The following is a 12053-nucleotide window of genomic DNA, read 5'->3' on the forward strand; positions in this document are numbered from 1 at the left end:
CACATAAAGTAGCTTTGGGAAGGGTAACTGTCCCTCCTGGAAAATCTCTTAGATACTATTTGTAGCTGAATACTGCCAGCCACAGCCGAAAATACACTTCTATTCATAAACTAAAAAATGCTCCCTACCCTGGAGACATTTCAGGTAATGGGTTTCCTACAGTTGCTGACTAGGCATTCTCTAGACTAAGCCAAGTATAATTTATGAGGATATTCGCTTTCAATAAAAAGGAAGCTGGAAGCTGTTGGCTCTCCAGTTCTTGTGCAACTCAGTTCTGAGAATGCTGGCTACACACTGGGCTTGGTTTGCTAACTTGAGAAGTGCTAACTTGAGAAGAGAGTTAAAACCAATCGGTAAAACCACATATAAGCTTTAGCATGTTAACTTCATTTTAAAAATCATTCTCAATCACATAAAATCTGCAGCTTTCTTTGTATAATACTTTGCTATGAAGGTACTTATTCAGGCATTTCCTGCTTTGAGGTGGCAAAAAGTCAACTGTCAATTGTATCAAAAACATACCCGCTAAATGAAGAGGCAATATACTCACCTTTCTGGTGGCCTTTGTGTTGAAATGATGCTGCTTCACTGCTCCCAACAAGTATTCGACCAAAATGGATCAGCTCTTCCATCACACACAGGTTTTCTCCCACCAGAAGTGCAGAATACTTGTAAAAGGTGGGAAATGCAACGTTTCAAGGCACAGGCTGATGGAAGTGTATTCCCTCTTTTTTTAACAAGTATACTTTTGGCTACTGATGATCCTGCGCAGACAGGGTCACTTTATTGCAACACACAATAACATGTGGCATGCAGCATGTTAACGTGCATGTGGCAGTACACTGCAACTCACCACAGAGATGTGAATAGGCCCCAACTTACTATTCTGCTGAGAGTGACTTTAGATTCTAATGTTCTTAGAATACAAACAAAGGCATTTGTTAGCTGACAATTTTATTAAACACATGTATGCATGTCCTAAGCTATATATATATAATTTCTTACAGGAGTAATCATAATGACTCTAACAGACTTACATTAAATGGCAAATCAGGAATTGTGACTTCCGTAAAAGACTTAATATTAGCTCACAGAAAATAGAACGCTTATTCCTGAATTGACCTCTGACTCTTTCTCTCCCGCAGAATGCGACTCCCACTAAAAAGTACAAGTTTGTTCCAGTTGGACATGGAAAATATGAGAAGATCTTAGTGGACGAGCCTTGATCAGGTAATTAAAGATGTCCAGTGGCATTACATTCTTGTCTTTCTTTACTTCCTTTTTATATTTATTCAGATTATATCAGATTATATCATTCACTTTCTCTGTTTCCTCTTGTGTTCCATTTATTTATTTGTCCTTTCAGTCCTTGCAAAGAAAGGGTAACTTCTGCATTCCAACTGTTCCTTGAGGTCATCTAACCTATCTACCAGCTGAGCACCATAGGAGGTGCACTTTGAGTTATCTGGCATTGATGTGTCCATGTCATTTAAATGATGGAAGTAAACTTTGGAGGGCTGGACAATGCATTTAGAGCCAGTCTAATCAAAACTGATACAGTATTTTAGGCATAGTGGAGAGTGGTTGTCTCTGCCTTCTTACATCTTGAGTACCCCAACAGTGAGATCACCTTGTTCCTGCCTACTTCTGAGTTTTGTCCTACCTTTGCATTTTCTGTCATTTCATTTTTTCCTATATAATATTACTATATCAAATTAAAAATCCAGAATGTAGAGTAAAACTCCTCTTTAATGGCAACAACAGGTGTAAACACTCAGTACAGAAATCTTACCTGCAGAAATTGTGAGTTGATCCAACTCCATTCCCAGCCCACCTGCCAGCATATTGCCTCCCCTGTGGTCCCTGAGAAGCCTTCCCCCAATATGTATGTTTTGCTCTTTTATAATGACCTTTTCAGATGTCTTCAGGTTCGTCATGTGTTACGCAGAGTCTTCTTCCTCCTATGTCTCCTCCATGTACTAGGTGGACTTTGATAATGGAGAGGATGGCATTGATGCGATGATCGATTACGCTGAACTGTAACTTTTCATTGTGAGTGTGGTGACACCCCTTAGGGAGTGGGGCCATGACACCCTGCACTTACAGGTGGATCTCTCTGCTGGGCATCATTCAACCCAGATGTGGCAGAAAATAAATATTGTGGGGGACAGCTTCAGATTGCAGGGAGAGCCCAGAGCTAGATTTCAATTTCAGCATCTAGCAAATGCTGTCATATCAGTTTTGGCTGGACTAACCTTTCTAAATGCATGCGTTCAGTTCCTTAATTGTACATATAAACATTAGATCTTCATTGTACTTGGTCATACAAGGGGGATCTTGTCATTCAGCAATTATAACTGAACTATTCATTTTTCAACCAACATGCTGGTCTACCATGTAGTGCACGTTGGGTGATCTCCAAGGTTAACACTTATTTTGGCAGTACAGCACAGTGTTAACTGAACTCTACTACATTAACCGCCTTCTAATCCAAAGAGTGAAATCTTCCAGTCTCCATAGCCTTTGAGATAGTCTTTTACTGTGCTGCTATCTGCAAAATTGTTTTTACAATTACACCAAAAATCATCACGTGTATGACCCACCCCAAGTGCTTAGCCTTTATGAAGCCCTTCATTTCAACATCAAATAAGATTTGATGCAATATTCTTTTGGAGTAACATGCAAGCAGCCCTTGACTGGTCACCAATGTGAGTTAGGCCCTTGGCCACAGGGTACTGTAGTGCATCACCTGCTTTTAGAGCTAACAGGTGCACTGGGGCCTGGGACACTTTGTGCGTCTGCCTCAGTGATGTCACCAGTACCTTGAGTGTTGAAAAAGTTTGACATGAATGTTTATTCAGCTGGCAAGACAACTGTTCCTAGGAGACAGGTACAATTTAGCTCAACTAGCAAAATATTTTTTTGCACTAAAGAGCAGATTGTCAATGCACCTGTACATTTTGCTGATGTATCAGACTCTCTCCATTCCTAATATTTTTTTTTTTTATTCCCACTCTTATAATCATTTGGTATTTGCCCATTGTCATCTTGTGAACCTGCAGTGCACAGAAAAAGAGAGATAAGGTTTAATGTCTGCAGATTAAGTGGGAAATTAAAAGACCTGAAAACATAAAATGAGCAAGTTATATTAAACACCTACTAATTTTCACAAGTGTAAAAAAGACTGTACTAGAACTGAAATATATGAAATTCACCTAATTGTGTTGTGTAGCCTCTTCTGCTACATTAGCTGCCATCTTAGACTAAAGAAGGCATAAAATGACAGTTGACGTTATCAGTAACTTGGCAGGAAGACAAATGGGTCTTGGGGGATATCATCCCCTCCCCCTTTCTCCATCCCCCATACTACCAGTTATTTGCATTCTGATTAAAAGCCAAAACTCCAGACAGATACAAAAAAATTATAAATAGTGCAGTCATGTATTCATTAAAATAACTAAACACAACAATAATAATTACATTTGTATAGATATATTACCCTACAAATGCATTTGGTACCCACATCCTAATTTTTACCTAGAAACACTAAACTGGAAACAAGGCAGGGACTTTCGTAGGTACTCCACTCAATCAAATATTTATTACCAGGGGTGTTCAAGTCAAACTGGGACTTTCAATTTTACAGGTATAAAAAGGGATACTAGTGTGGCGGTACTACACGCAGTAGTAAGTGGCAAGTGTGTCCTATTACTGATAGATGGCGCACATGTTGTGGGCCAGTCCACAGACCGTTAATCAAGATGGCAGACAACAGTGTTAGTGCGTGCTGGAACAGCATGTTGTGATTCAGTTTCTTGTGAATGAAGGTGTAAAACTTGCTCATATCTAAAGAAGACTTCAAGCACAGTCTGGTGATGAGACGCTTACCCGCAGTAAGACATTTGAATGGTGTAAGCATTTCAAAGATGGCTGTATGTCCATCAGTGACGATCCCGACCGTGGTGGTTCCCAGCCCACAGCAGTCATTCCTATGAACATTCAGCTCATGGAATGCCTGACCCTGGATATTCGAAGCATACCCTGTCATGAAATTGCACAAGAGACAAATATTTCCTTGCGAATGGTGAACTTAATCATTGATGAAGTGAAGCAGGCTGTCCTAGGATGGTTTAGGCGTACTGACAAATCTTTCTATGCCGAAGCTTTCCAGGCATTAGTTAAACGCTGGGATAAGTGTATAACTGTAGCAGGGGAGTATGTTGAAAACTAAATGCATTTTTCACTCCTTGAAATTTGTTCTTTCATTATATAAACTCAAAAGTCCCGGTTTTACTTGAACGCCCCTCATAGCTAGACTTAAAATAACATACATTATATTGCCAAAAGTATTGGGACGCCCCTCCAAATCATTGGATTCAGATGTTCCAATCACCTCCATGGCCACAGGTGTATAAAATCAAGTACCTAGGCATGCAGACCGCTTCTACAAACATTTGTGAAAGAATGGGTCGCTCTCAGGAGCTCAGTGAATTCAAGTGTGGTACCGTGATAGGTTGCCACCTGTGCAATAAATCTATCCATGAAATTTCCTTGCTACTAAATATTCCACAGTCAACCGTTAGTGGTATTATAACAAAATGGAAGCAACTGGAAACAACAGCAACTCAGCCACCAAGTGGTAGGTCACGTAATATGACAGAGCGGGGTCAGCGGATGCTGAAGCGCACAGTTCGCAGAAGTCACCAACTGTGTGCAGAGTCAATAGCTAAAGACCTCCAAACTTCATGTGGCCTTCAGATTAGCACAACAGTGCATAGAGAGGTTCATGGAATGGATTTAAGTGCAATGCAAAGCGCCGGGTGAAGTGGTGTAAAGCATGTCGCCACTGGACACTGGAGTGACAAATCAAGCTTCTCTGTCTGGCAATCTGATGGGCATGTCTGGGTTTGGCGGTTGCAAGGAGAACGGTATTTGCCTGACTGCATTGTGCCAAGTGTAAAGTTTGATGGAGGGAGGATTATGGTGTGGGGTTGTTTTTCATGGTTAAGGGAACTCTTAAGGTGTCAGCATACCAAGACATTTTGGACAATTGTATGCTGCCAACTTTGTTGGAACAGTTTGGGGATGGTCCCTTCCTGTTCCAACATGACTACGCGCCAGTGTACAAAGCAAAATCCATAAAGACATGGATGAGCGGGTTTGGGGTGGAGGAACTCAATTGGCCTGAAGAGAGTCCTGACCTCAACCTGATAGAACAACTTTGGGATGGATTAGATCAGAGACCGCAAGCCAGGCCTTCTCAACCGACATTAGTGCCTGACCTCACACATGTGCTTTTGGAAGAATGGTCAAACATTCCCATATACACACTTCTAAACCTTGTGGACAGCCTTCCCAGAAGCGATGAAGCTGTTATAGCTGCAAAGGGTGGGCCAACTCAATATTGAAACCTATGGACTAAGACTAGGATGACATTAAAGCTCATGTGTGTAAAGGCAGGCGTCCTAATACTTTTGGCAATATATTTTATGCTGGCATATGCAATGCATAAAATTCCTTCTCAATGACATAAAATGTATATATACTATAAGAAGTGCACCAAATGATAATGATCATCCTGTTAATTGGCTCAGTATTACTTTGGCAATTGCTGATTGGGAGATATGTGTTGTTGAATGCGTTTCTTAGACCAATGGTCTACTTCCTCAAAAGAAGCATGGGAGATGAATATTAGAATAGTATAGTATAGTTGCTATTCTTACTAAAAGTATTCCTATATGTGGCCATCCAGATAACCCGGGCATGAATGTTATAGATGACCATATAGGAGTAATTATTTAGTCACCCATCAATTCTTGTCCGATAATTACATATCATGTGGGTCCCCTTCTTTCTGTATGCTCCATTTACAGATACTCCAATCCTATCTATAACTTTCCATATTATTGATGGTCACGGGGAGAGAGTTGTCAGATTAAAGATGAAATCTTTTTTGGTCATCAATTTTCTATTGAGATCTTGATCATCCCCTTAAACCTCAGGGTTTCTGTATTGAAACTAAACACAATCCTCATCCTCAGCCATAGGGAATGTGTGGAGTACCTATGAAACTGAACTGTCTGCTGTCGCCCTTCACTGTCTGGTCATAAGCTTGGAGGCAGGAAGGTAACCAAGCTATGTTGCTACATTATAGAAAGTGAGGTCACCAACCAGACTCTGGACTGGATTGACAGCATTGCAAATCCTTTAGCTGGTAAATTAGCTTATTTATGTATTTCAGCTATGTATTACGGTGTTTGCCTGGAGTTTGGCTTTAAACGTGTTTATTCTTGAGTGTTATTTAAAGAACTATATTACATGAACCATTTTGTTACTTATGTTCAGTGACCCTTTAATACTTCGACACAGCACATCAATACATGGTTACATATGTTGTTTATATGTATACAAAATCGTGTAGGGAGTAAATGGCACAAGTGGAACACTACACGCCTGTATAATATTGTGTATTAATGGCTTGGATAGATAATTTTCCTTATTTACTCATTTTTTACTTCTGCTGCATCCTCCCCTATTTTTTCCTGCTCAGCATCCTCTCCTTTAATGCTCCAGCCTGATGCTGTCCTGTTGAATGTGCTTCTTGCTTTGTCTGAGATTCGCCGGTGGAAGAAGGCAGTGACTTTGCGCAGTGGTCGGGCTGCTGCCTCCTTTAGTTTTCTCGCATCAAATCGAGGTCGATGCAGAAGGAGGGGTAAACGGAAGCGCAGGAAAGGAAACTGGTGAGAGGGAGCTGGTGCTGATGCTGCATCAGATGTTGATCCTTCGGCTGGTGCAGGCTTCTCTTGCCCCTTGCTGGATGTGGCCATATGGTACAGTAGTGCATCCCACATCTTGTTGGCTCGAAGCCCTTTGCTTTGTTGTGTAGTCTCCTTTTCAGCTTCTTTGGCTTCTTCTGTTTTCTCCTCTTTCCCCTCTTTCCCCTCTGTCTTTTGTGGTTCAGGAAATGTTGGCTCATCAGGCTCAACCACGAGGTGCTTCATAAGCCTTGCCCATCCACCACCAGGCTTTTTCCGAGGTGGTTTTGGCCGTTCTGGGGATTTTAAGATGTTCCCTTCCTCTGAGTTAGGAAGTTTTGCAGAGGTGGATACGTTGGTTTCTGAGATTACGGTTTCAGTTTTAACAGGTTTTGATACACTTTTAACTTCAGGAGGAGGACTTGTGGTTTTGACTTCTGAAACTAATGGAAGGCCTTCATCTGTGGTATGAGCTGGAGCGTTGGTCTGATTCACATCAGTTGGCCTTAAAGGAAGAGTTATTGTGTTGGGTAAAGTGTCTGTGACTATCAAGCATATCTCTGTTTTATTCATTGCCACTGAGGTTGCGGGTGCAACTTGCAATGCTGCTGGGTTGTCTTCTGAACTAACTGTACTACAACTGATGGATGTGTTTATGGGCCTCTGCTGATTAGGCATTGGACTCTTAAGTGTGGAATGACCACTTTCTGTATTTGGGACATTTGTGTTGCCCTCATTTTCATTTATATTTTCGTCTTTGTTTGGAAAATCAAGTCCAGGTTCTGTTTCAGCCACAACAATAACAGGGAGATCAGAAATGGTGATAAGGGGTACTACTGGCTGCATATTCGGTGTTGGGTTAAAAGTAACATGTTTTGGTGTGCAAGGTCGTGGACTGGCATTGGCATTGACTCTTAGCAAAGCATGGTCAGAGGTGCTACCTCCTGAAGGGAATAGAAAAGGATTGTCATGGGTACTAGATCCAGAAGGCCGAGGAGAAGGTGTGTCAGGAGTTGGACTAGGGCTGAGATATTGGTTCAAACTGTGTTGCTCAGGCACAGTGAAGGTGAAGCTCCGTTGTTTCGGGTAAGGAGACGATGCCCGGTGGGTAACTCCCCGGATCTGAAAACGAGGAGGTAGCGTAATAGGAGGAGGCAGGTGTTTCTGTGCAGCAGTAGGTTCAGGGCTTTCTATGTCACCTTCAGTAACCGGAGAAAGAGTTGAACGGAAGGACTTGGGGGATTGTGTTGGAAGAGGTTGTGCTCCACTTTTCTTTGCAGCTTTCCGCATGAGGCGTTGTAGGCGTGCATTGTCTTTGCCTGGCTTAGGAGCTATTGGAGGTGGCACAGGAGAAGGAGGTCCTGGATTCTCCAGGGGGGTCACTGTCAGCAGCATTATGGCTCCTATTGAATGAAATACAAAAAAGTGTGTGTTAGAAAAGAAAAGTTTGGTCATATAAAAACATGAGCTAGTGTGCTTCATTCAATGGCTGCCTTTCACTGTCTGCCTGGCCTTTTGATTTTAACAATTGTTGATTTTAATCTTACCATACACATTAGATGGTAGCTCTTTCTGTATGTTGGACACAATCCCTAAATATACATGTCATCAGTTCCAGTTTTGGGAAATAATCAGATATCTGTTAACAGTCATGCAACCTTTACAGATACTTCTAAGCCATTTCCAGTAAAAAAAAAAAATGATAGACTGGGTTGAATCTTCCTGCCTGACCTGTATTGTTCATTATTTTTCAGCAAAGGTGCCTGATATGGAAGTGGTAGGAGTGTGCATGTGTATAGTGTGTCACAATCTTTCAGGAATCCAATTGTTTGGCAGTCTCTCTTGTCACAGGGTACCTTTTACATGATCATTTGCTGAATGCCCAGCCAAGGATTTCCTTTGGTTTGAGGAGGTGCATGGAGTATTGGACAAAATTTGCCATCATGTCTGATCAAGAGTTCTGAGATGTATTGATGTGACCCGTGAAAATCATATGTTTAGTATACTACCCAACTAAAATCAATATATAAACCATATATTCACCACACAAATGAGATGTAAAAATATATAAAGAAAGAAAAAAACATCTAACGCCTGAAAAAATGCATAATAAATCACTCACCTAAGTCAATAAGTGAGTGCAGAAAATGTGGAAGCATGCAGCTGCCCTAATAGTGAATAATGCAATAATCACATCATGAACCAATGATGAATAAAAACAGCGCAAAAAAAATTATATATATTAAAAAAAAAAACTGAAAAATTAAAAGTGCAAAGTCCTTATTGATCCACCGAAATCACCACGTGAACAACATAATGATAATTGATGGAGTAAAGTGCATTCAGATATCACCACATGCTCCAAAGGAAAACCTCCCCTAATTCAGTAGTAGTTTATCAAAGTCAGATGACAAAACACGTGTCAGGGTCGGTCCACACGATGTATTCTGTAATGAGGCATCCATCTTACATCCCCCGCCGGAAGTGACGTATCACTCGCGTGCTGCGAGGAGGATCGGATGAGACACTCGCTTCATGTGATATGCAGATACCCGTAACAGTTATTGTGGATATTTTGGCATGCTTTCATTTATTTCATGTGAGTGCAATACTTTCTACCCAATAAATGGTTTTTATTGCATTCACGCTATGAGTTTCCTTTTTACATCTTTCCTTGATTACGGAGTATACAGGTGAAACTCGAAAAATTAGAATATCGTGCAAAAGTTCATTTATTTCAGTAATTCAACTTAAAAGGTGAAACTAATATATGAGATAGACTCATTAAATGCAAATCAAGATAGTTCAAGCTGTGATTTGTCAGAATTGTGATGATTATGGCTTACAGCTCATGAAAACCCCAAATCCACAATCTCAGAAAATTAGAGTATTACATGCAATCAATAAAACAAGGATTGTACATAGAACAATATCGGACCTCTGAAATGTATAAGCATGCATATGTACTCAGTACGTGGTTTGGTCCCCTTTTGCAGCAATTACTGCCTCAATGCGGCGTGGCATGGAAGCTATCAGCCTGTGGCACTGCTGAGGTGTTATGGAGGACCAGGATGCTTCAATAGCGGCCTTCAGCTCTTCTGCATTGTTTGGTCTCATGTCTCTCATCTTTCTCTGGCAATGCCCCATAGATTATGGGATTCAGGTCAGGCGAGTTTGCTGGCCAATCAAGCACAGTAATCCCACGGTCCTTGAACCAGGTTTTGGTGCTTCTGGCAGTGTGGGCAGGTGCCAAGTCCTGCTGGAAAACGAAGTCCGCATCCCCATAAAGCTCGTCTGCGGAAGGAAGCATGAAGTGCTCCAAAATCTCCTGGTAGATGGCTGCGTTGACCCGGGACTTAATGAAGCACAGTGGACCAACACCAGCAGATCACATGGCTCCCCAAATCAACACAGACTGTGGAAACTTCACACTGGACTTCAAGCATCTTGCAGTGCGTGCCTCTCCATTCTTCCTCCATACTCTGGGTCAGGGGCGGACTGACAGCTCGTGGGGACCCCGGGCAATAGGCCTTGCCCAAACTCAAAAAAGCCTATGAAAAAGGTACCAGGGGCATCTCATGGAGCGCCCTACTGACCCCGGGCTCTCAGTCAGTGCCCGAGTTTCCAAATGGTCAGTCCGCCCCTGCTCTAGGTCCTTGGTTTCCAAATGAGATGCAAAAGTTGCTCTCATCAGAAAAGAGGACTTTGGACCACTGAGCAACAGCCCAGGTCTGTTTTTCTTTAGCCCAGGTAAAACGCTTCTGATATTGTTTGTTGTTCAGGAGCAGCTTCACAAGAGGAATACGACATTTGAAGCCCATGTCCAGGATCCGTCTGTGTGTGGTGGCTCTTGATGTACTGACTCCAGCCTCAATCTACTCCTTGTGAAAGTCCCCAACACTTTTGAATGGCCTTTTCCTGACAATCCTCTCCAGGCTGCGGTCATCCCTGCTGCTTGTGCACCTTTTTCTTCCACACTTTTCCCTTCCACATAACTTTCTATTATTGTGCTTTGATACAGCACTTTGGGAACATCCAACTTCTTTTGCAATTTTCTTTTGAGGCTTTCCCTCCTTATGGAGGGTGTCAATGATGGTTTTCTGCACAACTGTCAGGTCAGCAGTCTTTCCCATGATTGTGATTCCTACTGAACCAGACTGAGAGATCATTTAAAGGATCAGGAACCCTTTGCAGGTGTTATGGCTTAATTGGCTGATTAGAGTGGGACACTTTGAGCCTAGAATATTGCACCTTTTCACAATATTCTAATTTTCTGAGATTGTGGATTTGGGGTTTTCATGAGCTATAAGCCATAATCATCACAATTATGACAAATCACAGCTTGAACTATCTTGCTTTGCATGTAATGAGTCTATCTCATATATTAGTTTCACCTTTTTAAGTTACATTACTGAAATAAATTAACTTTTGCACAATATTCTAATTATATGAGTTTCACCTGTAATAGTTTGGCGGATGTCCCTCCATCATATCAGCCTCTAATTGATGAAGGGCTTGTTGATTGATTGATCTGTACTACCCTGGCACTCATCATAAGTGCTATTGCCTATCAGGTTTGGATGGGCCACGACATCTGGTGAGTGCTACTGAATTGGGGGAGGTTTTCCTCTGGAGCACGTGGTGATATCTGAGTGCACTTTACTCCATCATCGTTACGTTGTTCACTTGGTAATTTCGGTGGATCAATAAGGATTTTGCACTTCATCACAATTTTCATTTTTCAGTTGATGGACTTATGTCAAATGATTTAAATATTTGTGTATATTTACAGTGTTATATTTTGTATTATATTTTTACTCTGCTAGTATGTTTTTTTTTAAATATATATAATTTTTTTTGCGCTGCTTTTTTCATCATTGGTTCATGAGGTGTTTATACTACCCAACTGTGTTCTACACAGGGTGGATTTGATTTAAATCAAACTGATTTAAATCACTAGTCAGGCTTGATTTAAATCCTAGTTTTCTACATAGACTAATTCTTGCTGGTATAACTTTAATATGCAAGTAGATGAAGATTTTCATATTCGTTTTTTTATCCCCAGTTTAATAGGTTAATCATTCATATTTGGACAACTTTTCTGTTGTACTTAGGAAGGAGAAAAATAATCATTACCTTAATAATACCAATTTTAAATAGATTTATTCATCTGAAACAATAACATTCCAGCATATGTTATTTTCTTAAACAAACATCCATGTTTGTTAACTAATTTGGCTAAACAGAATATATATATTTTAACAAACTTAGACTGTCAGCCCCTTCCTCCTCACACTT

The 12053-nt window shown here is 41.0% G+C and overlaps 2 protein-coding genes across 6 annotated transcripts in view; one reads left to right on the forward strand and one right to left on the reverse strand.

Moving 5' to 3' along the window:
• The window catches only part of LSP1 (lymphocyte specific protein 1), a 156757-nt gene that overhangs the window by 102655 nt on the left and 42049 nt on the right, over positions 1-12053 (forward strand). For all 3 annotated transcript variants that reach the window (XM_089655069.1, XM_089655068.1, XM_089655070.1), the window contains exon 12: positions 1146-1230. In XM_089655069.1, the coding sequence (XP_089511195.1) occupies positions 1146-1226 (81 nt within the window). In that variant the 3' untranslated portion in view covers positions 1227-1230. The remainder of the gene's footprint in view (positions 1-1145; positions 1231-12053) is intronic.
• Positions 6327-12053, reverse strand: part of PRR33 (proline rich 33) — a 39003-nt gene continuing 33276 nt past the window's right edge. For all 3 annotated transcript variants that reach the window (XM_089655065.1, XM_089655064.1, XM_089655067.1), the window contains one exon: positions 6327-8158. In XM_089655065.1, coding sequence (XP_089511191.1) covers positions 6501-8150 — 1650 coding nt within the window. In that variant the 5' untranslated portion in view covers positions 8151-8158 and the 3' untranslated portion in view covers positions 6327-6500. The remainder of the gene's footprint in view (positions 8159-12053) is intronic.

This window comes from Staurois parvus, unplaced genomic scaffold (assembly GCF_062004578.1).
Source record: "Staurois parvus isolate SC_StPar_1 unplaced genomic scaffold, SC_StPar_1.0 ptg000818l, whole genome shotgun sequence".
Classification (NCBI taxonomy): Eukaryota; Metazoa; Chordata; class Amphibia; order Anura; family Ranidae; genus Staurois; species Staurois parvus.